Consider the following 27007-nt stretch of genomic DNA (forward strand, 5'->3'; position numbering starts at 1 on the left):
CAGGTCCTGGCTCTGTCAACTTCTGAGGGCCAGAGGCAGGTATCCTCCTCCCCCTTTTACAGATGAGGAAACTGAGGTCCAGGGAAGGCGGGCCACTTGCCAAAGGTCACACAGGTGGTAAGGGTCAGAGGGGGGGATTCAGACGCAGAGCCTTGTGCATTTGGGGCCCTAACTGCATTGCTATATTTTAGGTGACCTTGTCATCATCACTTCCATGTAGTGGGAGGGGACAAATGTCTCATGGCTCATGGTCACACAGGTCAGAAAAGCCCATGAAAAGGGGCACTTCTTCTCTTTTCTTTTTGCGGTACGCGGGCCTCTCACTGCTGTGGCCTCTCCCGTTGCGGAGCACAGGCTCCGGACGCGCAGGCTCGGCGGCCATGGCTCACGGGCCCAGCCGCTCCGCGGCATGTGGGATCTTCCCGGACCGGGGCATGAACCCGCGTCCGCTGCATCGGCAGGCGGACTCTCAACCACTGCGCCACCAGGGAAGCCCCAAGGGGGCACTTCTGATGCTCTTTTCCACATGCCAACAGAGGCCCCTGCTTTTTCACACCCAGAAGGAGAAGAACATAGTGTAGAAATTAAGAGTGTAGGCTCCAAGCTCAGCAGACGTGGACTGGGCCTCTAGCTGTGTGACCTGAGACGAGTGACTGGACCTCTCTGAACCTCAGTTTTCAATACCCTGAAAGATGGGGGTAATAACACCTGCCTCCCAGAGGCTGGAATGCGGGTCCAATGAAACGACAAAGGCATGAGCAGCCCTCAGCCCGGGCCCGGCCGCCAAAGCGCTCAGTGAACAGCAGGGCTGCCACCGACCCCTGTGAGTGGGGGCTGGGCCTGCTGAGGACCCCTGAGCCCCCAGAAGAGACAAGGCGCTGCAGTTCTCCGAGTCAGCCCCGGGCTGTTTAGCTTGCATTTGCTGTTTGCAGAAGGGAACAGCGGCAGCTCTCTCTCCCTGGCTGTAACCTCCCCCAGCTTCATTTGGAAAGTTCTGGAGGATTTATGCCCCTCTCTGGCAGCCACGCCAGCCATTCATCACGGTGCTGTTTCCCTGACAGTGGACTGAGCGTGGCTGCCGTTGCCCGGCTTACCCCTCGATAGGTGTCCTCGGGAGATTTATTGTAGTTCCAGAAGCGCAGGCCTGCGATGCTCTCGGCTCTGTCGAAGTGGATCGTGACCACGTGGTCCAGCCCCGGCAAGAAGGGGATCAGCCACATATGCTCATCCTCCATCGTGATGTTGGCTCCATCGATTAACCTGCACTCAGCGGGGAAGGAGCGGAGAGACGGGGGCAGCCCGGTCTGCCGGGAGAACTCACAGGGTAGGGTCTACACCCACTCCTGTCCCCATGGCAGCCCCTGCCTGGCGCGAGCCTGGCTGGATCCGGCTCATTACGAGGAGGTGAGACTAATTAAAGCAGCAGTGAGGAGCCACCTCTCATGTGTGAAGTTAGACAGAATAGGAAAACAAGGGGAAAAATAACAGTCTGTGCGGTTAAAGGTACAGTGAAGCAATCATCGGGGTTTTGAAGCGGGGATGCGGGTGTGTGCTAGTTTTTAGGACTCTTTAACCCAGCGATCCCATTTCTAGAATTTATTCCCCCTAAGAAAAATTTATTCAACATGTCAAAAAGCTATCTGCACCAAGATACTACTTACATTAGCAACAAACAAGCAAACCCTGAAAGGTCTCAGGGAAAAGTTCAGTAAATCTGTACGGTAGTTAAAATGATAATCACAAGGATGATGCAGTAACGGGGAAAGGCGGGGGCGCTGATTTTAATGCTGTAAAACGAGGACAAGGACCAGGAGAGATGACGCAAAAGTGAAAGATCTATTTCTGTCAGAGGGGTGGGGGTGACTACTTGTATTTTCCCAAATTTCTATAAAGTGATGTATTGACTCTATGGTACATTTTGAAAGAATTCTATTCCTTCTTTCTTTCTTTCTTTTTTTCTTTTTTTCTTTTTTTTGGTACGCGGGCCTCTCACTGCTGTGGCCTCTCCTGTTGCGGAGCACACGCTCCGGACGCACAGGCTCAGCGGCCATGGCCCACGGGCCCAGCCGCTCCGCAGCATGTGGGATCTTCCCGGACCAGGGCATGAACCCGTGTCCCCTGCGTCGGCAGGCGGACTCTCAACCACTGCGCCACCAGGGAAGCCCTATTCCTTCTTTCTTGTGCTGGGGGAGAAAGATACTAAAGCACCAGGGGGAACTTGGCAGCTCCTGGCGTGGGACAAGTACGAGAAGGGGCAGGTGCCTCTGGGGGGGAGATGGTCCGGCCTGTAGTCACCCAGCCTGGATATCCCGGGGCAGCCCGCCACCGCTGGGAGGGAGCCCCCAGCATCCTCATGTTCTAAAAGAGCTTGTCACCACACTGCAGTCCCATCCTGGCCAGTTTCTGGTTCTCCTGCTTGGGACATCCTGTCTCATCCTTCCCAACTCTGCCCAGCACACCCTAGCCCAGACCCCAGCCCTGAGCTCACTACCGCTGAGAGACCTGGCCCTGGAATAGGGGCCCAACTCTCAGCCTCTTGGGCGACCTCCTCCCCTCACCCTCCCATTTTCCTGGTGACCTTGAAGCTGCTGCCCTGGGAGGGATACAGGCTGCTGCCACATTTCCTGGATTTTTTATTTATTTTTTAAACATTCTATTTATTTATTTTGGTGGTGCAGCATGTGGGATCTTAGTTTCCAGACCAGGGATCGAATCCATGCCCCCTGCATTGGGAGCACGGATTCTTAACCACTGGACTGCCAGGGAAGGCCCCACGTTTCCTAGATTTTAAAATAAACTTTATGTTTTTCCTCTTACGTTTTGAAGTTCTGGACTTGGAATAAATCTTACAATCGAGGTGTTCATCCAAGGAGGTAATGTTTCTTTTTTTCTCTAAAAGGCTGTTATTAAATTGATGGGTGGTGTGTCTTACAATTGCTGGCATCTTAAAACTGAGGAGATCCAGCAATTTAACCCTGGGGTGTTTGTGGAATTAAGCTGACTGAGGTCTAAAGCTAGAGAACCTTCTATTTCCTTCCAAAAGCAATTACCTCTCTGTCCTAGATATGGTGCCACCTCTAAAGCAAAACTACTGCCCAATTCTGAGAGTGGAGAGAACCAATGAAGCGTTCACAGCTGACAGCGAAGGGAGGTCCCCATAGACACCCTCAAGGATATCTAAATGATACTTCCTAGCTCTGTCCACAAAAAAAGCCTAGAAACAAGGATTGACCCAGTAGCAATGAGCATCCCTAGTGGCTAGATTATGGTCTCTAAATACCATTTCCCACTAGAAGGAACCTGGGCTTCTTGGAGAAATAGCTGATTCCATGCCTGGGACAATACGCATAAAAGAGGAACCTGGACTACCTTGTGACATCAGAAAGCAAGGCAGCTATCAGACACTACTATTTTACAAAAGGATTTGGGAGGTCCCAATGTCCAAAGAGGGATCAATTTGAGCATCGATAGGATAAAAACCGTAATAGATTGAAACCCTTCAAACGTAGTAGGTTTAAATCCATGAGTTTATGGCAGCCAAAAGCAAACAAATGTTTTAAAGGATGCTAGAGAAACAATTTACTCTTTTGAAAACTGAAAAATAAAGGGAAAGAATCTAACATTTAGGTTGTCTTTCCTGTTTGAATTGTACCTCAAAGTAACCAAATAATTGAGGGAAATTTTCCCTTTATTGATGAAAAAAGAGTGATAGGATCAGTGTGTCACTGTTTCACAACCCCCAATAGAGTAACAGATCTAACCACTAAGTATTGGCTGCCAACATCACAGAAAGCCTGACAACCAGATATTCCATGAGTCCTGAAGGGAATACACAGTGACATCCACGCCCTGATGGTTATGTCTTGCCCTAATGGTCAAACCTCAATCTGATCAGACCTCTAGATCTGGTGAACAATTTACAAGAAATACAGGGGCCTGAAGAACAGGCTAAACAATACCATAGCGATGCAGCCAGTAAAATCCAGACTCAACAGGGCAAAAACCCTGGTTTCTTCAACAGATACTTTATAAGGAAAAAAAGAAGAACGATGGAAGGGAACCTAGAGATTATGAGAGGCTTAAGAGACATATCAACCTACAAAGGAGCTTACTTACAAAACAGAAATAGACTCACAGTCATAGAAAACAAATATAGAAAACAAACTTATGGTACCAAAGTGGAAAGAGGCGGGGGAGGGATGAATTAGGAGTTTGGGATTAAAATATACACACTACTATATATAGAATAGACAACCAACAAGGACCCACTGTGTAGCACAGGGGACTCTACCCAATATTTTGTAATAACTTGTAATGGAAAAGAATCTAAAAAAGGAATATGAATATATATATATCTGAATCACTTTGCTGCTTACCCTAAACTAACACAACATTGTAAATCAACTATATGTCAATAAAAATTAAAATAAATAAATAAAATTTTAAAATTAAAAAAAAAAATTATTTTTTGGCCACGCCACTTGGTTTGTGGGATCCCAGTTCCCCAACCAGGGATCAAACCCGGGCCGTCTGCAGTGGAACTGTGGAGTCCTAACCACTGGACTGCCAGGGAATCCCCCCAAATTTTTTTTTAAACGAGGCATAACAACCAATCACAATGTATAGACCTTACCTGGATGTCAATTCAAGGAACAAACTGTTATAAAAGGGGGAAAAAGATGGTCAGGGAAATAGAAACATGCTGGATAGCTAGTAACGTAAGAAATGACTGTTAATTATTTAGCTGGAATAATGGTACTCAGATTATGTTTAAGTCCTTATTGTTTAGAGCTACATACTGAAATATGTAGAGATGAAATACTATCAGACCTGGGATTTGCTGCAACACAGTCCGCGTGGAGGGTGGTGTGGATATGCACAAGCAGGGCCAGCCATGAGCTGACCACCTTTACAATCGGCAGCGGGGACCACAGTGTGCAGGGGTGTGACTCGCCAAGATGGCCCGTGAGCAGGTAATGACAGCAGGCTGTGAGGGCCGCGGCTAAGGGGCACCTTAGGGGAAAGCAGGTAGGAGTCTTCCGTGGACCCCACACACGCTCTGGGCCAGGGACGGGGCTCAGCTGTGATGTGGCAATCCCCCTCCCGCCCTCCAGCCATGGGAATTATTGTCCCCATTCTACTGATAAGGAAACTGAGGCATAACTTAGTGGTTAAATGTATGGGTGTTGGTCTCCCATGGACCCGTGTTCAAATCATGACTCTGCCACTCAAGTAGTGTGGGTGACAATTTTAACCTCTCTGTACCTCTGTTTCTTCATCTGTAGAGTGGGGGCCTCTTTGGGCTGTTTGAGGTTTAAATGAATGAACATCTGCAACCTGCAACCTGCTTAGCATGGTCCAGTGTCTAGCATTTAATAAATCCTCAAAAAATGGCAGTTGTAATTTCCGTTATTATTATCATGACTATTATTATTGGAGAGGTTAAGCAACTAGCTGGTAAGGGGCAGAGACAGGATTTGAACTCTCGTCCCTCTGGCTCCCCTAGACTCTTCTTGTTTGCACCTCCAGGCAGGGCCTAAGCCTGACAGCTGTCCTGACTCAGGGGGGCCGAGTGCCAGACTGCAGGTTCTGGGGCCCCGTGGATCAGGGCTATATGCAGGCTTGTGTTCTCTTACTGACTTGACCCAACCTGGGCTTATGAATCTGACAAATGCAGAGCAAAGTGCAGCTGTAGCCACCTGTGGAGACTTCCTCAGCCATCACCTCTGACCTCAGGGAGGGGAAAGCTTTCAGCCCCCGAGAGGTGGGGTCCCTCATGCCTAAACACCGAGCTAAAGGCTTACCAAGCAGCCGCCATGTGCGAGGCCCACGCTGAGCACCGTGAAGAAAACACAAAGCACACCTGGGTCTGGACGCAGGAGAGCCTGGCTTCCAATCCTGCCTACCTCTTCCAGCTGTGTGGCCCTTTCCTGGGCCTCAGTTTCCCTTGAGTACAAAATGGGCAGACCCCAGACCTCACGGGGTGGCTGGGAGAAGGTGGAATAGGAGATGCCGCTTGATGGTTGCGTCTGAAACCTACGATATAGATCAGGTCCCCGAACCCCTGCTGTCATGAGCCTTGCTTGTGCTTCTTACAGACACTCACTTGTCCAGGGTCCGGGAGTCGTTGGTGCACTCAGGGAGGTCTTTTAAGTCTCTGGGGGAGGCAGAGATCTGGTGCAGGTTGATGGGCAGTGCCTGGCCGTCCTTGCCCACCACTTCCAGGCCTGTGAGCCCCAGGTAATGCAGGTCTCCCCAGGAGGCGGTGAAATTCAGCTGGAGGCCTGCAGCAGGAAGAAAAGTGTCCCATGAACATCACAGCTTCCAGAGGAGGTACCCAAGATGGAGAGAGGAAGAGGAGTGATCTTCAGCCTCTGCATTCTACCAACTGGAAAGCCCAAACTTCAATGAAAGGGCCTTCAGAGTGGGCTCTGCACCTTTCCTCTCGGTGGCCCTTGGACCTGGGTCACTGTTGATGCTTAGGAAATGTCTGCAGGATGAGTGCACTGGTGTGGTTTAAACTTGCACACAGCCCTGGGTCTTTTCTCCACTTATCAATCACGTTGCCCACCCCATGCTTAACACCTTAGCATGGCTTCCCATGCTGCTTGGCCAGCAGGCTTCGTCATCTGGCTTCTGCCTACTTCTCTAACCTCACCTTGCACCCAAAATCCCTTGCTCCACTCAGACTGTCTTTCAGTCCCGCATATTCACATTCCCCTCTCCCACCACAGGGCCTTTGCACATGCTGTTCACTCCCTCCTGAACTCACATGGCCTAGGCTAACTTGTGCTCATTCTTCAGATCCCAGCTACTTCCTCAGGGAAGCCCTCCCAACTTCTTTGACCACACCAAGCCTCCACTCACAGCCTGCCATGTCACTCTGAACTTCCCCTTACATGCTCTGGTCACCAGTGTGATCTTGTGATCGTTTGGTAAATACCCATCTGCCCTGAGGGCAGAAATCCCATCTGTTTTGCTAGCTCATTGTGCCCCCAGAGCTTGGCAAATTACCTGCCCCACAGTAGGAGCTCAGTACAGATGGAATGATTCAACAAGTAACTAAATAGAGGAGGCTGCAGCAGTGAGCCTCAGCATCAGAAATGGACATTTTATGCAAATTGGCCACTATCATGAGGATTCAAGGTAAAGGAAGTGACCCATGTGACACTCCCATGCTTTTGCCCTTGTTCCACCCCTTCTCCATCAGGGAGCATTTAGGAGTGAACTGGGCAAAACTGCCCAGGTGAGTCACTCATTTGCCCAGAAAGTGCAAAGTCGATGACTCTCTGTCCAATATCCGGCTGGAGTTCCTCCTTCCTGAATGGTCTCCCGTTACAGCAGGACCGGGACCAAGCCCCATGAACTCTTCTACCCTTGCAGAACTGGGGGCCTACTCTAGCACTCTTTTGGGTGGCTGTGTTCCAAAGGGCCACACTTGTTGCAACTTTCACAGGATGCCAGCACTGTAGCACTGGAAGGAGGAAGCCTGGATTCACGTAGCTCCACCCATTTCAGCTCAGGCAGGTTGCAGACGCCCTTGTGGCTGGAAGGGAGGCCAAGCCACGTGACCTCCCTGGAGCGTGGCTTCCTCTCCTACGCCCCTGTCGTTTCCATCATACATTTTGTAACTTGGTCTCAGATCCCTCTGCCCTCCGTGGTGCCAAGGTAACTCTGAGCATCTTGGGGGCACATGAAACAGATGTGTGACCAGCGTGGTCCTGGGCACATCATAGCTTCTCACAGCACCAGAAGCCTGCAAGATGGCCACAAATTCCTCCCACCGAGTCCTTGCCTCTTTGCAATGTGATTTCGCCGCTTCTCCCATCCAGAAGTGGAGTCTATTTCTTCACTTCCTGAATCTGGGCCATGTGATTTGCTTTGGCCAATGGGACAGAAGCAAAAGCGAAGCTTGCAGAGGCTGTAAAGCACATGTATACAGGGGTCTGGCCTCTCTTTCCACACCTGGAGTCTTGCCATGTGAAGGAGCCAGGCTAGCCTCCCAATTGCAGGCCATGTGGGTGAAGACATCTTAGGTCATTCAGCTGCCAGCCCATCTGCCAGCTGACTAGACACGTGAGCAGGGCCAGCAGAGGTCAGCCTGGCTCAGAGGCAAAGGAGTGCCCAGCCAAGCCACTGAATTACGATAAATCACAATTAATGGTGGTTATATTAAGCTGCTAAATTGGGGGTTGGTTTGTTTCACAGCAGAAGCTAACTGATGCATTCCTTCTCATGATGAGTCTATGTTTAATTGTCATCTCCTCAGAGAGGCCCTGCCAGCCACCTGAACTCAAATAGCACCCTCTCCCATCACTCTCAAAAACCCTTCCTCTGCTTTATTTTTTGTCACCTGACAAGATGTTCTACATTGATTTGCTTATTTGTTTTCATCAGTCTTTCCCACTAAGATGGAAGCTCCCTGAGGGCAGGGGCTCTGTTAGCTGTGTTCACTGTTGTTATCTCTAGAGCCTAGAATAGTGCCTGAAAATAGATGGTCAATTAAGGCTTTTTTTAAAAAAATAAATGATTGATTGAAGAGTATGTGTTTAGTAGATACGTGTAGGTAAATGAATCAAAATTCAATCATTTGAGTTTCACCAAAATCACAGTCAATGGTAAACATGTTGCTACTATGGTACCAAGCCCTGTTCTTGGCCCTGGAGAATTAGGGGTAAACACAGCAAAATCTCTCTAGGAGCTTCCACTGCAGTGAAGACAGACAATGAACACACATCAAAAAGATAATCTGATAGTTCCACAGAGTGATGAACACCATGAAAAAAATGAAAGAGGTAAGACAGGGACTAACTAAGCAGGAATAGGGATGGTCACGGAGGGCCTTTCTGAGGAGGTGACGTTTGAGCTGAGACCTGGGCGAGAAGAAGGAGGCCGCCATTCTCTCGCATTTCTGGAAGAACATTCTAGGCTGAGAGGGCAGGAAGGGCAAAGGCCCTGGGACGGGAACATATTTGATCTGTGGTTGGAACCAAGTGACTGAGGTAGAAGATGGAGGAAAATGAGATCAGGAGGTTAGGTGGAGGCTAGATCATGTCATGAAGTCTGGATTTTCTTCTCTGCAGTGGGCAGCTAGGGAGGCTTAGATGTGGAAGCCGAGAAGTGACATGATCGGACCCGCGTCTTGGAAAGCGCACTGGGGTTGGACTCCATAGGGAGGCCAGGCAGGAGGCTGTTGTGATACCTGTGGCCGGGACAAAGGCGGTAGTGGTGAAAATGGGGGCAAAGTGGACAGATTCGGGATCTGTTTTGGAGACAGCGTTGACAGGGCTCTCAGTGGCCTGTATGGAATTAACGAACAGAGAAAATGTTCGACCCAAGAGACAGAGTAGCTGTGGGTACCATTCCTGAGATGGAGAAGGCCTGGAGGTGAAGGAGGGAGTGGATTTAGATCGGGGGATCCCTGTGAGGGAGAAATGCCACCTCCCGCTCGAAACAAGAGGCAGCACCCCAGACTCTCCCGAGCCTGCCACCCCTTGTTTGCCTGGCGAGATGCACTGTGACGCCGTCTAATCTAGGGCTGCTCTCCTTTTTGAGCTAATATCCGTGTTCCATATTCATTTTCCTCTGGTGTATCAATTAGTATTTATATAAATGGAAGTTAATTTTGTTATTTCTCTCCCATATTTCAACTCTCTCAACTCCTTTCCTATTCATCACCACTGATATTTGCAAAACTTCCAAAATTAGTGTCATCTGCAAATTAGCAAGTCATATATCCCCGTTCAAAACATTGATAGGATTGGCCGTATTTACCAACCCCAACGCATCCCCCCTGGGTCACTTTATCAAAGCTCTCTTCATTTGCACAGGCTGGGAAAGTAGGGTTAGGATTTGGGATACAATGAGGAAAAAGCCAAAGGTTCAGAGAAGAGAGATTTGGAAATCACAGGCCACAAAACGGGCAGAAGGTCCTTGATCAGGAGGTTCTTCTGCCTTCCTGCTGAGTAGAGACGCAGAGAAATTACACTTTCCTTGCAGCAAAAAGGTCTGGGAGCGCTATTCCAGGGCAAAACTCCCAAAGGCACTGAAATAACATTTCCAAGAAAGGTCAGAAGCCGGTTCAGTGGGACAGACATTTACATACAGCATCTTTGGGGAAATCATCAGATGAAGAGGACAGTGGCTCCTCCCTTCCTTCCTTCCTTCCTTCCCTCCCTCCCTCCTTCCTTCCTTCCTTCCTTCCTTCCTTCCTTCCCTCCCTCCCTCCCTCCCTCCTTCCTTCCTTCCCTCCCTCCCTCCCTCCCTCCGTCCTTCCTTCCTTCCTTCCTTCCTTCCTCCCTCCCTCCCTCCTTCCTCCCTCCCTCCTTCCTTCCTTCCTTCCTTCCCTCCTTCCTTCCTTCCTTCCCTCACTCCCTCCCTCCCTCCGTCCTTCCTTCCTTTCTTCCTTCCTTCCTCCCTCCCTCCTTCCTTCCTCCCTCCCTCCTTCCTTCCTCCCTCCCTCCTTCCTTCCTTCCTTCCCTCCCTCCCTCCGTCCTTCCTTCCTTCCTCCCTCCCTCCCTCCCTCCTTCCTTCCCTCCCTCCCTCCTTCCTTCCCTCCCTCCCTCCCTCCGTCCTTCCTTCCTTCCTTCCTTCCTTCCTTCCTCCCTCCCTCCCTCCCTCCCTCCTCCCTCCCTCCTTCCTTCCTTCCTTCCCTCCTTCCTTCCTTTCTTCCCTCCCTCCCTCCCTCCCTCCTTCCTTCCTTCCTTCCCTCCCTCCTTCCCTCCCTCCCTCCCTCCCTCCCTCCCTCCTTCCTTCCTTCCCTCCCTCCTTCCCTCTCTCCCTCCCTCCCTCCCTCCCTCCCTCCTTCCTTCCTTCCTTCCCTCCCTCCCTCCCTCCTTCCTTCCTTCCCTCCTTCCTTCCTTCCCTCCTTCCTCCCTTCCTCTGGTTATGGCACTCTAACCTCCTCTGAAGCACTGTATGGGAAGCTGACTCCTCACCCTTGGCTCCAAAGATGGGCTTCTGACCCAGGCCGGGCCAATCCGTGTTTTCCATCACACCCCGCTCCCTGCCAAGGTGAGCCACGGTGATTATTAGTTAAGGATGGGCACGTGACCCAAGCCAGGTGAGGAGACAATTCTGGGACAACTGCTGGACTTAATTGGGAAGCAGAAGTTCTTTTACCTGGGATTACCGGGTACAGCGTCTAGGGGCTCCCATGTGGACAGAGTCTGAATGGGAGACGGACAAGAGAGTGAGAAATAGGGCAGAGAGATGCAGGGAGATGCCAAGGCCTGAGGACGTCATTTGCACACCTGGATCCGGCAGTACGGGGAAACTAGCAACGCCTGATCTTTTTAGTTGCATAAGCTAAGAAATGCTCTTTTTTGCGTAACTCAATTGGAATTCAAGTTCCATTGTTCCCCCCGGACCCCGCCGCTCAGGATCCTGACCAACCTAGGGGAGTCCAGACTAAACAAGAAATGACTGCTGTCTTCCAGGACCTTGCAGCTCTGTGGGGATGCTGACTCTTCCCAAAGACCTCTGGGGTGGGGCAGCCTCTCAGGGAGTGTGTTGAGTGGTGAGGACCTGGGCTTTGAATTCAGATATGCTTGGTCCCGTTCTCGGCCTTGCACTAGCTGTGTGACTTTGGGTGGCTTTCTCAATTTCTCGGAGCCTCAGTTTCCTAATCTAATCTGAAAAATGGGGAGAATAAGAGCTGTGAATGGGATAAGGGAGGGAAAGCCCCAGCACAGTGCCTGAATGGGATACACAACCAAGCCTCAAACCAGGCTCTTGACTACATTAGGTTGGCTTTTAAATTACTCAGTTGTCCCAAAGTCCCAAAGTAATTGAGAGAGAGTTCTGGAAAGTAAGGGGCTGTGAGGATTCAAAGGAAGACTTTGTCTTTTCTAAGAGGTAATTTATCCTTCTGGAGTGAGGGAGGGAGAACTGAATTCTCAGTGGGCACCGTGGGGAAGGCTTCTGGGGATGGGGTGGGATTACAGCAAGGCCTTAGGAAGGCGGAGTGGAGGACAGTGTGGGGCACCACCCAGATCCCACCTCCCATCCCCAGGGCTGAAGGGCTCATCCCTCCAGTGGCTGGGAGTGCTGACAGCTGACAGCCCACAGCTGAGTCCCCCCACTTGTGACTAACCCTGGCTTTGCCCCTCGCCAGCCCATATCCAGCGGCATGCTAACACAGGCGTGTAAAGGCCCAGCCCCCTTACTCAACTCAGGGGCAACTTCCAGGGGACTCTGCAGCTCCCTGTGGAGTTGGCAGAGGCCTTGCTGCGACTGCCCCGCGGCCCAGTTCTCCCTCTGCCCAGCCCTGCTTCCTGCCCTCCCCCAAAAGCATGCCCCAGTAACTCCATCTCAGAGGCTGCTTCTTGGGAACCCAATCGAGAGTCACATCCTTTCAATGGGCAGGGATGGAGAGCAGGGAACAGAAGCCTGCAGGGGGAGGTGGGGCGGGGAGGAGGCTAAACTCTGACACATTCCAGCTTCAGCTTCCTTCTGGAGACAACGGTGGGGAGGTGGGGAGGGGGCGTGACAATGGCACATCTCTTCTTTTCAGAAGATAACTGGAGGCAGATGACAGGCACGAGGGGGCAAGAAAGAGCAGGAGGGGGACTTCCCTGGTGGCGCAGTGGTTAAGAATCCGCCTGCCAATGCAGGGGATATGGGTTCACGCCCTGGTCTGGGAAGACCCCACATGCTGCGGAGCAGCTAAGCCCGTCATGCGCCATAATTACTGAGCCTGCGCTTTAGAGCCCCCGAGCCACAACTACTGAGCCCGTGCACCACAACTACTGAGCCTGTGCTCTAGAGCCCGCGAGCCACAACTACTGAGCCCGTGCACCACAACTACTGAGCCTGTGCTCTAGAGCCCGTGAGCCACAACTACTGAGCCTGCGCTCTAGAGCCCACGAGCCACAACTACTGAGCCCGTGTGCCACAACTACTGAGCCCGCGTGCCTAGAGCCCGTGCTCCGCAACAAGAGAAGCCACTGCAGTGAGAAGCCCGCGCACCGCAACGAAGAGTAGCTCCTGCTCGTCACAACTAGAGGAAAGCCCGCGCGCAGCAAAGAAGACCCAACGCAGCCAAAAATTTAAAAATTAAAAAATTTTAAAAAAGAGAAAGAGCAGGAGGGGAGGCCGCAGCAAGCAAACCCCCAGAGCCTTGTGAACAGGGAACCGGTGGGAGAGATCACAGCGCAACGCTGGGCCTGAGGAGTCCCTGGGATGCAGGCGGAGGTGCTGGTGGGAAGTATGCGGAGTAAGAGAGGAACTGGCTGGAATGGCACACAGGCAGAGGAGACAGAAGAACAGACACAGCGAAACCCAGACGGGATCTGCTCAGAGGCCACCAGCCAGCAGCCGGCTGGCCGAACACACGTGTTATGTTTGGCTCATAGGTGTTTTAAAATACTGTAAAATTAGTCAGCAACGTTGAAAAATCTGGAGATTTCATGTAAAAGTCCAGATTTCTGACTTCTCAGAAGACCTGGCACCTGCGCCGGTACTCCTGCTGCCCCACCCCCCCTAGAGCCAGGAGGATGCAGACTTTCTCTGCTCCAGCATCTGCTCTGTGGTCCAGTGTGAAGGGGCAACTCAAACCCCTGACTGACAGATGCCCAAGTCTCTCTGGCTCTTATGTCTTCTTGCTCTATAACTTCTGGGCTCTGACTGCCGCCTCCCGGGTCAGGGCTGCAGCTAACACGTAAGACGTCTGCGTGTGAAATGCAGAAGTGCCCCTCTGGGAGGGCACACTGCCAGGAGGACCCCTCTTCTGAAGGGATGCAGCCCTGCCTGGGCCAGTGTCACCAATGCAGGCTGGTTTCAGCCCTGACTTATCCTGGGGCCTGGTGTCTCTGTGCCAAGGTACAACCTGCCCAACTGTCCCGGGAAACCCCGTCCCAAGTGGCCATGACTCCCTCCCCACCCCCGACCCGTGAAGGTCCTCCTTCCCCGACACTGCCCCCAGAGAAGGTACTCACAGATGCCCTGGTAGATGCCCGGCTCTGGCGTGGTGACTTCAGGGACAGGGGGGCTGGGGGGCAGCTCTGGTTCAGGAGTCTGCACACAGTTGGAGAGAAGCAGAGGGAAAGGGGGTGATTTTAGTGATACCCACGCATCTCACTGGACATCTTCCCAGCTAGATGCCCACTCTGTGCCCCATGTAAGTCCCGGTGTCTTTTCTGGTGTTTTCTGCCCTGGTGGGAGCTCCAAGACTGGTAATACGGCGGGCCCAGAAACCCTGAGTGCATCTGAGTCCTTGCTGGAAGTTCTTACTGGTAGGGGAGGAGTTTGACACTAACCAGCTCAGATGATTAGATTTTCTGGAACAGGGAAGGGCCCTATCTAGTTTACCTAGTGAACTAGAGGAAGGGGGGAGGGAGAGAGATCGGGAGGGAGGGATGGAGGGAAGGAGAAGAAAGAATTCAAACGTAGAGAGTGGTTCTCAACCCTGGGGCCTGTGCATCTGCATTTTTAAAACCTCCTCTGTGATTCCCATGGGCAGGCAGATAAAGAACCCTTGGTCTACAGACACGGTGGGCTGCCACACCCTGCTTCTTGGGTCTCTATGTAAACTCTTTTCATTAGATCTCTGCACCGTAAGTCAGGGTAGAAGTGCCTGTACTGCGTCACAGACAGGAAAGCTGAGATGCAAAGAGAGGTGAAGTCGCTTGTCTGGATCTTAGAGTTTTTAGTGGGGATGATGTTTCGGTACCCAGTGACACCCTGATGACCCCTCAGTCCAGCCCCTAGGGACAGCCCCTCCACGCCCCTGCCCGGCTATGGGGAGGAGGGAGAGGAAGGTTGTCTGCCAGAAGTTAACCCCTGACACTGAGTGGCCTCCCGGAAAGCTGCTGCCCTGGAACCCACGTGCCTCCTCCTGCCTTCCCTGGCGCCCTGCCCTCCCTGAGCCTCCTGCCACGCCCCCTGGTGGATGCACCCGACCCGGGACACCTAGGCGGGCGTGGGGCGGCTCCAGCCCAGACACCTGCTAGGGGTGTGACACTGACGGGGCCTCCCTGAGCTCGAGGTCCTATCTCTAAGGCAGAGAGAGTGATCCCTCCCTGCCCCTCCCAGGACCAGATCCTACCAGAGCTCCTGAGCAGGGACTTTGCCATTTGGAAAATGTTGGGGGAATGAAAGGCCTCAAGGCCATCTCCCAGCTGGAGGCCTGCGCAGCAAAGTCAGACCACGGACATGTTTTGTGGCCGCAGAACGGTTGAAAACATCATGGATTAGTTGCCAACGTTTCTTAATGGGGAGATTTTTACGTAACAATCCAGATTTCTGACTTTCTTTGAAAAGACCAGGACAACCGTCAACAACGAGCTAGCCTGTCTGAGTGGGCGGGGCATGTCACTGTACCGCCTTGGTCATGACCTTCTTGTGTCCGAACCTTTTGTCCCTGGTTCCTGGTTCTTTCCACTCTTCCCCCCACCCTCTTTAACTGTCTCCTCTTTCTCCCATGGCCTCAATAACATCCCCGGAGACCCTGGTGTCTCTTCACCTTGATTACTCGTCTTTGACTTGGGCTGACCATTGCCCTGAAGGTCATCTTTCATTTTTGATAATTTGTCCATTAAAAGCACGGACTTTGGAGTCCTGCATTCAAGTTCTAGCCTTGTTATGCTCCCAAGATGTGCCCTTGGGCAAGGCCCTTAGCCTGTCAGCCTTGGTTTCCTAAACGGGGATATTAATCATCTCCACTCCAAGGGCTGTCACGAGGGTTAAGCACGACAACAAGGTGCTCCACACCTGGATCACTGGTATGTGCCCAAGAAGTGACTGCCAGGATCATCATTCTTTTAATTCTCAAGTTCGCCTATTAAAAGCATTTCTAGCCCTTCCATCAAAAACAACAGTGAGTGATCAAAATGCAACCCAAAGCAAAACTTCCCGAGACTGCCAACCTCTAAATTACAGAAATGACACAGAACTGATTTCCCCTAGCTTTGATTAAAATTTGAATACTTCCTTCACTTTGGTTTAAAAAAAAATAAAAAATAATTAGAGAATGAAATATGACCTACAGAACAAAAATGAAGCAGAAAAATGGGAAATGTCAAAACGGGAGTACCAGCAGCTTAAAGGAGATCCATCTTCATTCCTCCTGGTATACTCTGAGTCAGGAGGAGAAGTCTCTCTGGGGCGCCCACCCGCCTCCAGTCCTACCCGGTCATCAGCCCAGGAGCCAGCCTGGGTGTAGGGCCTCTCCTCCCCCAGGCCGTCGGCCGTGCTGGGCCTCCTCAGCGCCTCCTCGCACCGCAGGCTGCACAGGCTCTCCACGTCCAAGTCAAACGTCTCATCAGAACAGAAGATAGCCTCAAGAATGTCATCATCCGTTGTGAATAAGATCGTGTCTCCAAAGTGCTCTGGAGCTGAAAGGGGTACCAGGAAGACAGAAGAGTCAGCTCATCCCACGTCCCAGTGATGTGCAGACCAGGAACCTAAACCCATCAATCTTTGGGCTAGAAGGTCCCAAACCACTAACAGGTCTTGATTTGTGTAACTGAGCCTTATTCTTCTTTACGCATTTGCAAATGGAATTCACGGACCATAAGAACCACATAGATTTAATGAAGGCACCTAATCTGATGAGAGTCACTGTGGTCTATCATGAAATAAGGGATGTTTCTCAGGCGCGGGTGAGGCATGGTAGCTGTGGCTGCTGCTGCCCCATCCAGACCCTCTGCCATCCTTATAGGGGGCCTTCCTGGAAGGGTGTGGGAGTTACGTCCCAACCAGGGGAGTCTGAGGGTTCCGAAGCCCTGCTGCTTTGCCTTAAGGCAGGACAGATCCTGCGATTTACACTCCAGAGCTCCCCTTGGGATCAGGCTGAGGCTGGGCTTCCCCTGAAATGATATCCTTGCCTAGCTTCTCACCCCGACCCTTCCATATCCTACACCCCTCCCTGCCCTACAGGGTCTCCTGAGAGCGCTCCCTCCATAACTCACTTGCACTCGTCAGGCTCAGGCCCTAGGAGGCTAAGGAAGGCTGGTACCCAGGGGAGGCGTTTCAATGAGGTCAGCTCTTTCACACCCAGCAGCAAAAGGCAAGGAGGGGGCCAGCTCTTGGAAAGGAGAGAGACCCGTCCGTCACTGCCTAGCCACTAAGTTTAGTTTTTCCTCAGAGCCTCAGCGAGTAGCAGGTAGGGGCTTCGAGAGCATTCTTACAGACACACCGTACCTCCCGTCAGGGTGCCTGAGGCCTTGGCGATTTCTCCCTTAAAGATGCACTGTGTCTCTAACAGCATCGTGATGTCCTTCACACCCCGGAAGGAGTGTATCCGCGATTTGTTGTAATTCCAGATCCTGATCAGGGCGACTTGGCAAGGCTGCACGAAATCAATGGAGATGGAGTGGGACTTGCCCGGCGTGAAGGGGGCCAGCCAGACATGCATGTCGTCCTGGGTCCTATTCACCCCGTCGATAAGGTTGGTGACCACACGGGGGTCTTTCCCATAGGCCGGTAAGATATTGATGTCCGGGGGGTCGGCTTGAATGTTCACTATTTGAACCGGCTCTCCCTTGGAACTGAATATTTCTATCCCGTTAAGGCCAACGTAGTGCCTGTCCCCCCACGTGGACTTGATATCGACGACCAAGTGCTGTCCATAAGGCAGGACGGGGATTTTAAAGTCACCCCCGTCATCTACCTCTAGGGAGCCGTGCTCCTGGCCTTTCATGGGCTCCGGCTTCTCCTCCTTCCAGGGGTGCGGCTGGTCGCTGTGCCGGCTGCTCTTCTGCTGCTGCAGGAACTCATCCAGGATGTCGCCTTGGAACTCCACGTTGGAGATGCGTCCCCGGTGGGAGTGGTCAAAGACGGTGAGGGAGTTCCACGATTCACGTAAGGTGTGTTCCTGCTTGCTGTGCCACTGGGGCCGCAGTGGCGTCCGGGTGGACCAGGCATCTTCTGGAAGGAAGGACACAGGAGAGGCGAAGTCCCATTAGTGGCGTGTGTGGAAGTGGGGACCCTTAGTGATCGTTTCACCCAGTGGCTCTCAGCTGGGTGGGGGTCACCCTCAGGGGGAAATTCTAGAAACCAGTGGGTGGTTCGATGCTCTTGGCTGTCTCAGTGCCTATTGGTCCTGCTGGCACTTGAAGGGTGGGACCAGGGATGCGACTGTCCCTCACTGCCGGGGATGGTTCCAGAGTACGCTCTCCTGTCTCAGGCACCATTCAGGTCGGTAAAAAAACTGTTTATGGTCACCCGAGTCTGGAACCTAGTTGTTTTACAAAGAGCACAGTGTTTCTCGGCGTATTCTGAATTTTCTAAGAATGCGACTACCATGCAAATCAAGGGAACACTCTCTGCTTGTGTGAGAACCTTTTCAGAAACTCACATGACCCAGGGCGATGCTGCTGCCTGCAGAGTCTGAGTCAGCAACCCCAGGGTCTGCTCTGAAGGCTGTCACAGCCACGTGACTCTAACGGGGTGTTTCAAAGACTGCCTAATAGCGGGTGGAAGGCTTGTGAAAGAATGTTACATGGGAAAAAAAAGAGCCAGGGGGCTCCCCTGGTGGCGCAGTGGTTGAGAGTCCACCTGCCAATGCGGGGGACACGGGTCCGTGCCCCGGTCCGGGAAGATCCCACATGCTGCGGAGCGGCTGGGCCCGTGAGCCATGGCCGCTGAGCCTGCGCGTCCGGAGCCTGTGCTCCACAACGGGAGAGGCAGTAACATTGAGAGGCCCGCGTACAGCAAAAAAAAAAAAAAAAAAAGAGCCATATAGGCCATTTGAGATGCGGCCTCTCCTAGTGTGGGCAGCACGTCCCGACGTGTTAATATCATCGTTTCTGCGTGGTGAGTAGGAAAGACTTGTACTTTCTTCTTTGACACCTTATCTTCTAAGTTCCCTACGTGTAATTTTTATAATCAGGGACAAATTCTATTAAAAAGCCAAACAACCCAGGTATATTACAAGGTAAGGAATTTCCTTCTACTTGTGCTTAAACTGGCTCCGAGAGCCGAAGCCGCGTCTGGGGCTTGCGGAGAACGCGGGCCCGGCCCTCGGAGGCACGGCTCTGACGGCCCTGCTCTCCTGCTTGTAGCATATTAAAGCCCCGGCGTGTGCATCTAAGCAGCGGCCGGTCCTCACGGCCACGCCATGGCCAACTGCCATGTAAGGGTGTCATTCTGAAAAAACAGCAACTGATGACACTGACATTCTGTTTTTCCTCCTTTCATATCGTGCTGCGCCCTGCACTCCATTTTCTGCCTGTCTCCTCGGGGACCTGGCCCCATCAATTATCTCCTCTCTCCAGAATCTTCAATCACTCCTGCCCCACTGGCATCTTCCCCTCTCTCTGTCTGCAGACATTCATAAATCTCTCCTACCTGAAAGAAAAAGGAAACTGACCTGATCTTGGGGCTCCCTCCCACCACCGTCCTATTTTCTCCCTCCTTTCACCGAACACACTGCATCCTCATCACCACTGCCCTCTCTCACCACCATCACCCTCTCTCAACCCCCTGAAACTTGGCTCCTGTGTGCAGAGTTGTTTTGCCCACCCAGACCCCACTTCTCCTCCTAGGAACAAAATTCTGATTTTCCCCACCTTCAGTCCATGCAGATTAGGCAAAACACTGACAGTATCCTTCCAAGCTGGGCTCATGAAAGGAACTACGGGGAGAGAGGGGCTCTCTTTAAATGGGCACTGCTGAGCTGGGAGGATGGAGGGGTGGGGTTGTTGGATGCCATTTGCTACACTGTGTGTGGGGAGCCTGGCTGAGAATGAAGCTAACCTGGGGAACGTGAGCTGAGAGATGGTGAGTCCTGATGACAATCATTTGAGCCCCTGGATCCAGCCGCACCTGAAGTCCATCCCTTTGTGGTTTTCTGTTCCCGGCATCCATAAGAGTTCTATAATTCCCACAACCCTCCACTGAAGTGACTTTCTCCAAGTACACAACGACTCCAAGTACACCACCTTTTCTCAGTTCTCCTTCCCTGCTTGACATCCCAGGCAAAGCTCCTCCACTCAGCAGTCCCCCCCTCCACCAGCTTAGGAGACATCATCCCTTCCTGGTTCTCCACTTCCCCAGCCAACGGCTCCTCTCTCTGTGTCATGGCGCCTTCCACTCCTCCTTGCACTCTAAGTCTGGTGGTGCCCAAACCCCTCAGCTCCATGCCGTCCTCTCCCAACACTGCCCTCATCCAGCTCCTGGCTCCCATGCAGGCCCTGCTCGCTGACATCAGCCAACTTCTGGCCTCTCTTCCTGGGGTACCATCTTCCAATTCCAAAGACCCCTTGGACGGTCCAGACATGTCCACTCTGTCACTTCAAACTCCGGGTACCTAAAATGGAGTTTGTCATCAACCCCTCTAATTGGCATTATCTCTACTACATTGAGAATAAAGAAAATCTAACTCCTCACCGTGCCTCTAGGGCCCTGAGTGTGGACCCCCAACTCCCGGCTGACTTCTCCAGCCTAGCCTCACACCCTTCTCTCCACGAGCATCCCACTCCAGCCACGCCAGCCTTTCATTCCATGGACACGAGTCTCTCCTTGCCTCAGAGTCGTTGCCCTTACTGTGCCCTCTGCCAGAACGCTCTTCTCCCAGAGCCCCATTTCGCTGGCTCTTCTTGACACCCTCCTTCTTGGAGAGGCCTTTTCTGCCCTGTTCCCTGCTGCATCCCAGGGCCTGGCACAGAACCTGGTGCCTGGAAGTGCTCAATAAACGTGTGCCAGTAAAGGGACGGGTGGTTGGCACCACCATCACGTACCCCCTGTGCTCAGGGCTGGACGCCGAGGGATTCCCCCTCCACCTGTCAGTTCTCCTGCGCCTCCTGTCCTCTCCCCTCCTTCTCAGCTGTCATTAACAAGACCCCAGGAGTGCCTTCCATCCTTTCTTTCAGGCATGAGGCTTAACATCTGGCAGAAGGAACTTCCCATATGGATCGTCATGACCTCAGTTTACTGTGATGTGATTTCCGCTGGCTGAAATGAATGGGCTGGGTTGGTCTGCAAGGGCAACGGAGGAGAATGCACCAAACGTCACGTGTCAGGGACTCAGCCTGCCTTTCTCTGCTGGGGTGTGCAAGAAAGGCAGGCCTTGGCTTTCATCCTGCATCTGCTTTCTGACCTATTCTCCCCGAGATGTACGTACGCCCTGGGTTTTAAAAGCAGAGAGGTATAGACTTTGCCTTGGACCTCTCGGATGAAACAGCAGGCTGGGGCCCACGTTTCCCTCTGTCACACATGACTCATTAGACTTTGGGAGTTGGGCAACTGCTGGGATTGGTGCTTTGTCCCGTCTGTCAACATTCCTGCCAACAAATCTGAACTGATAACAGAAAGCTACTGCTTTAATCTGCAGTCCTCATGGTCTGGGAGGGACCAGTATGAGATGATGGGATTAAAGGTTCAAAACTACTCTTTGGTGGAGATTAATATGAACTGCAAAATTCTGAACTTCAGTTTATAAAAATCACTGGCACCACTGTAAGGTAACCATTAATTGCTATTAAAATGGGAAGTGAAAAAGCATGTAGTGAGATGCAACAGAACCACATTTATTGGAGGTGAACAGCCCATTAGCCATAGCTGATTGGACTAGGAGTGGACACCTGACCCATGCCAGCCAATCAGCTTCTGCCCTGAGACTCTGGAATTGCATTCTGGAGCTAGAGCTGGGAAATTGTCACTTTTGGACTGCGAAGCCATTTCCTGTCATGTGCACAGAGGAGGGGTGAGGAAGAGTGGACCTGCAAAGAAGCAGAGGCAGGGCCCAGCAGCCCTGGAGAGTCAGGGAGAAGCTTCCTCGGTGCCTACTGGCTTTCTGGTTCCTCCTTCAAATCCCATGGGATGCCTCCTGCCTTTGGGGGTCCAGGAGCTTCTCAAATAACACCCCATTTTACTGCTCAAACTGGGCCAATGAGATTTCATTCACCTGTAGCTAACTGACCCCTGATAAAGACACTTCCAAAATGCAGATGTCATTACAATGAGATCCTTTGTTTAACAAAAGGATTTCCAGGCTCTCTATTATGGTGACAGCAAGATTCCAGTCCCAGGGAGGATCGTGGGCAGTCATTCATTCTACAAGCACTGTTGGAGGGCTTGGCCCCCACCTTTCCTGACGGGGATAGCTATGGGATTTGGCTCTATGTAATGGGTAATTTAAAATTTCTAAGCAACTTTCCTTTTTAGCACGACCAGCTTAACAAGCATGAAATCTCAGGGGCTCAGTTCTTAATGTGTGTTGAGCCGAGCAGTGAAATGCCTGGAAGGAAATTAAAGTGAGACAAAGTCTTCTGAACATGGACAAGTTAGAAAAATGCCCATCACCTCATAACTCCCAGAGGTTCTTTGGGTCTGTTTACCAGGAAGGTTTGGAATTGCCTAGCTCTTCTGGGGCAGGTGGCTGATGACAGCTGGGGAAACAGGGCACTGTAGGGTAGTAGTTCGAAGCATGGATGCTGGAGCAGGACTGCCTGGGTTCAAATCCTGCTCTAACACTTATTGGCTGTGTGACCCGAGGAAAGTTACTTAAACCTCACATTTTCTTTTCTTTTCTCTTTTTTAATCATATAACTTTCAGGTGTACAGCATTGTGGTTCAACATCTGTATACACTACAAAGTGATCACCACCATAAATCTAGCTCCCATCCATCACCATACAGTTGACCTCCTTCATCCATTTCACCCACACCCCAACTGCCTTCTCCTCTGGGAGCCACTAATCTGCTCTCCATATCTATAAATTTGTCTTTGTTTTATTTTGTTTGTTTTGTTTATTAGATTCCACATATTAGTGAAGTCATCGGTATTTGTCTTTCTCTGTCTGACTTATTTTACTTAGCATAATACCCTCAAGGTCCACCCATGTTGTTGCAAATGGCAGGATTTCATTCTTTTTTATGGCTGAGAAGTATTACATTGTACATACATTATTCCATGTACATATATACTATATATATATGTATATACATATACCACATCTTCTTTATTCATTCATCAGTGGACACTTAGGTTTTTTCCATATCTTGTCTCTTGTAAATAATGCTGCAATGAACATGCGGTGCATATATCTTTTCAAATCAGTGTTTTCATGTTCTTCAGATAAATACCCATACTGTTTTCCATAGTGGCTGCACCAATTTACAACCTTGCCAACAGTGTACAAGAATTCCCTTTTCTCCATATCCTCTCCAACATTTATTATTTCTTGTCTTGTTGATAGTAGCCATTCTAACAGGTGTGATGGGACATTGCCTTGCAGTTTTGATTTGCATCTCCCTGATAATTAGTGATACAGAATATCTTTTCTTGTGCTTGTCAGCCATCTGTATGTCTTCTTTGGAAAAATGTCTATTCAGACCCTCTTCCCACTTTTAAATCTGTTCGTTTGTTTTTTGTTGTTGAGTTGTATGAGTTCTTTATATATTTTGGATATTAACCCCTTAAAAGATATATGATTTGCGAATATCTTCTCCCATTCGGTAGGTTGCCTTTTCATTTTGAGGATGGTTTCCTTTACTGTACATAACCTTTTCTGTTTGATGTAGTCCCATTTATTTATTTATGCTTTTGTTTCTCTTGCTTTTGGAGTCAGATCCACAAAAACATTTCTAAGGCTGATGTCAATAAGGTTACTGCCTATGTTTTCTTCTAGGAATTTTATGGTTTCAGGTCTTATATTCAAGTCTTTAATCCATTTTGAGTTAATTTTTGTGTATGGTGTAAGATAGTGGTCTAGTTCCATCCTTTTGCATGTGGCTGTCCAGTTTTCCCAACACAATTTATTGAAGAGACTGTCCTTTCTCCATTCTATGTCTTTGCTCCTTTGTCATTGATTAATAGTCTATATGTGCATGGGTTTATTTCTGGACTCTAAATTCTATTCCATTGATCTGTGTGTCTCTTTTTGTGCCAGTATCATACTGTTTTGATCACTATAGCTATGTAGTATAATTTAAAATCAGGGAGCATGATACCTCCAGCTTTGTTCTTCTTTCTCAAGATGCTGATGCTTTTGGCTATTTGGGATCTTTTGTGGCTCTATATACATTTTAGAATTATTTGTTCTAGTTCTGTGAAATACACCACTGGAATTTTGATAAGGATTGCATTATATCTATAGATTGCTTTAGTAGTATGGTATGGACATTTTAACAATATTAATTCTTCCAATCCATGAGCAAGGAATATCTTTCATTGTGTGTGTGTGTGTGTGTGTCTTCTTTAATTTCTTTCATCAGTGTCTTATAGCTTTCAGTGTACAAGTCTTTAACCTCCTTGATTAAATTTATTCCTAGGTATTGTTTCTTTTTGATGCAATTGGAAACAGGATTGTTTTCTTTACTTCTCTTTCTGACAGTTCATTATTAGTGTATAGAAATGCCACATATTTCTGTATATTGATTTTGTATCCTGCAGTTTTACTGAATTCATTTATTAGTTATAACAGTTTTTTGATGGAGTCTTTACGGTTTTCTACATATAGTATCATGTCATCTGCAAATAGTGAGCTTTATTTCTTCTGTTCTGATTTGGATGATTTTTATTTCTTTTTCTTGCCTAATTGCTGTGGCTAGGACTTCCAATGTTGAATGAAAGTGGTGAGAGTGTGCATCCTTGTCTTGCTCCTGATCTCTTAGAGGAAACACTTTCAGCTTTTCACCACTGAGTATGATGTTAGCTGTGAGTTTGTCACATATGGTCTTTCTTATGTTGAGGTATGTTCCCTCTATACCAACGATGTTGAGACTTTTTATCATAAGTAAATGTCGAATTTTGTCAAAACCATTTTTTAAATCTATTGAGATAATCATATGATTTGTATTCTTCATTTTGTTGTATCATGTTGATTGATTTGTGGATATTGAACCATCTTTGCATCCCTGGAATAAATCCCACTTATTCATGGTGTATGAGACTTTTAATGTATTGTTGGATTAGGTTTGCTCATATTTTGTTGAGAATTTCTGCATGTATGTTCATCAGTGATATTGGCCTGTAATTTCTTTCTTTTTTTTTTTTTTTGGTGATGTCCTTGTCCAGTTTTGGTATCAGGGTAATGCTGGCTTCATAAAATGTGTCTGGAAGGTTTCCCTCCTCTTCAGTTTTTTGGAAGCATTTGAAAAGACTAGGTATTAAATCTTCTTTGAGTGTTTTGTAGAATTCACCACTGAAGCCGTCTGGTCCTGGGCTTTTGTTTGTTGGAAGATTTTTGATTACTGTTTCAATCTCCTTACTAGTAATTGGTCTATTTAAATCTTCTATTTCTTCATGATTCAGTCTTAGAAGATTGTTTGTTTCTAGGAATTTATCCATTTCTTCTAGGTTGCCCAATTTACTGGCATATAATTGTTCATAGTAGTCTCTTACGATCCTTTGTATTTGTGTGGTATTAGTTGTAACTTCTCTTTCATTTCTGATTTTATTTATTTGAGCCCTCTCTCTTTTTCTCTTGGTTGGTCTAGCTAAAGGTTTGTCAACTACATTTATCTTTTCAAAGAATCAGCTCTTAGTTTTATTGATTTTTTTCTATTTTATTTTAGTCTCTACTTCATTTATTTCTGCTCTGATCTTTATTATTTCCTTCATCTACTGATTCTGGGCTTTATTTGTTCTTCTTTTTCTAGTTCCTTTAGGTGTTAAGTTAGATTGTTTATTGGGAATTTTTCTTATTTCTTGAGGTAGGTCTGTATTGCTATGAACTTCCCTCCCAGAACCACTTTTGCTGTATCCCACAGATTTTGGTATGTTGTATTTCTGTTTTCCTTTGTCTCCAGGTATTTTTTGTTTCTCCTTGACTTCTTCAATGCCGCCCCCCCAGTTGTTTTGTAGTATGTTGTTTAATCTTCATGTTTTTGTGGTTTTTCCCCATTTTTTTCTTGTGATTGATTTCTAGTTTCATACCACTGTAGTTGGAGAAGATTCTTGATGTGATTTAAAACTTCTTGAATTTATTGAGACTTGTTTTGTGACTTAACATGTGATCTATCCTGGAGAATGTTCCATGTGCACTTGAGAAGAATGTATGTTCTGCTGCTTTTGGATGGAATATTTGGTATATATCTGTTAATCCAATCTGCTATAATGTGTTGCTTAAGTCTGATGTTTCCTTATCAATTTTCTGTCTGGATGATTTATCCATTGAGGTAAGCAGGGTGTTAAAGTCCCCTACTATTACTGTATTGCTTTCAATTTCTCTTAAGTCCATCAATATTTGCTTTATATATTTTGGTGCTCCTATGTTGGGTGCATATACATTTATAAATGTTATAACTTCTTGTTGCATCGACTCCTTTATAATTATGTAATGCCTTTCTTTGTCTTTTATTATAGTCTTGTTTTAAAGTCTATTTTGTCTGATATAAGAATAGCTACTCCAGCTTTCTTTTCATTTCACTTGCATGGAATATCTTTTTCTATCCCTTCACTTTCAGTCAGCGTGTGTCCTTACTTCTGAAATGAGCTTCTTGTAGGCAGATATAGATGAGTGTTTTTTTCTTTTAATCCATTAAGCCACTCTCTGTCTTTTGATTGGTGAATTTAGCCCATTTAATGTAATTATTGGTAAGTATGTAATTACTACCATTTTGTGAATTGTTTTCTAGCTGTTTTTGTAGTTCTTCTCTGTTCCTTTCTTTTCTCATTTCCCTTATGTTTTGGTGGCTTTCTTTAGTGCTATATTTAGATTCCTTTCTCATTTTCTTTTGTGTATTTACCATGAGTTTTTTCCTTGTGGTTACCATGAGGATCACATATGCCATCCTAGGTAAGCTGCAGTCTGTTTTAAGTTGGTAGCAACTTAAATTTGAACACAGTCCAAAGCTTTGTCTTTCTACTCCCCCTCCACACATTTTATACTTTGATGACAAGTACTACATCTTTTTATTTTATGTATCCCTTAACAAACTATTGTAATTTTAGTTAATTTTAACATTTTTGCCTTTTAACCTTCAAGCTTGCTTTATAATTGATTTTTTTTAAATAAATAAACAAATTTATTTATTTATCTATCTATCTATCTATCTATCTATTTAATTTTGGATGCGTTGGGTCTTTGTTGCTGCGCGCAGGCTTTCTCTAGTTGTGGCG

The 27007-nt window shown here is 48.8% G+C and overlaps 1 protein-coding gene across 1 annotated transcript in view; it reads right to left on the reverse strand.

Annotated features, from left to right (window-relative positions):
- The window catches only part of KATNIP (katanin interacting protein), a 198349-nt gene that overhangs the window by 11211 nt on the left and 160131 nt on the right, over positions 1–27007 (reverse strand). The window contains exons 16-20 of the mRNA XM_082856530.1: positions 17143–17868; positions 16129–16334; positions 13938–14016; positions 6107–6284; positions 1095–1260 (exon numbers count right to left, since the gene is read on the reverse strand). Coding sequence (XP_082712656.1) covers positions 1095–1260; positions 6107–6284; positions 13938–14016; positions 16129–16334; positions 17143–17868 — 1355 coding nt within the window. The remainder of the gene's footprint in view (positions 1–1094; positions 1261–6106; positions 6285–13937; positions 14017–16128; positions 16335–17142; positions 17869–27007) is intronic.

The sequence above is a fragment of the Leucopleurus acutus genome, assembly GCF_964270905.1.
Source record: "Leucopleurus acutus genome assembly, chromosome: 16".
In the NCBI taxonomy this organism is placed as follows: Eukaryota; Metazoa; Chordata; class Mammalia; order Artiodactyla; family Delphinidae; genus Leucopleurus; species Leucopleurus acutus.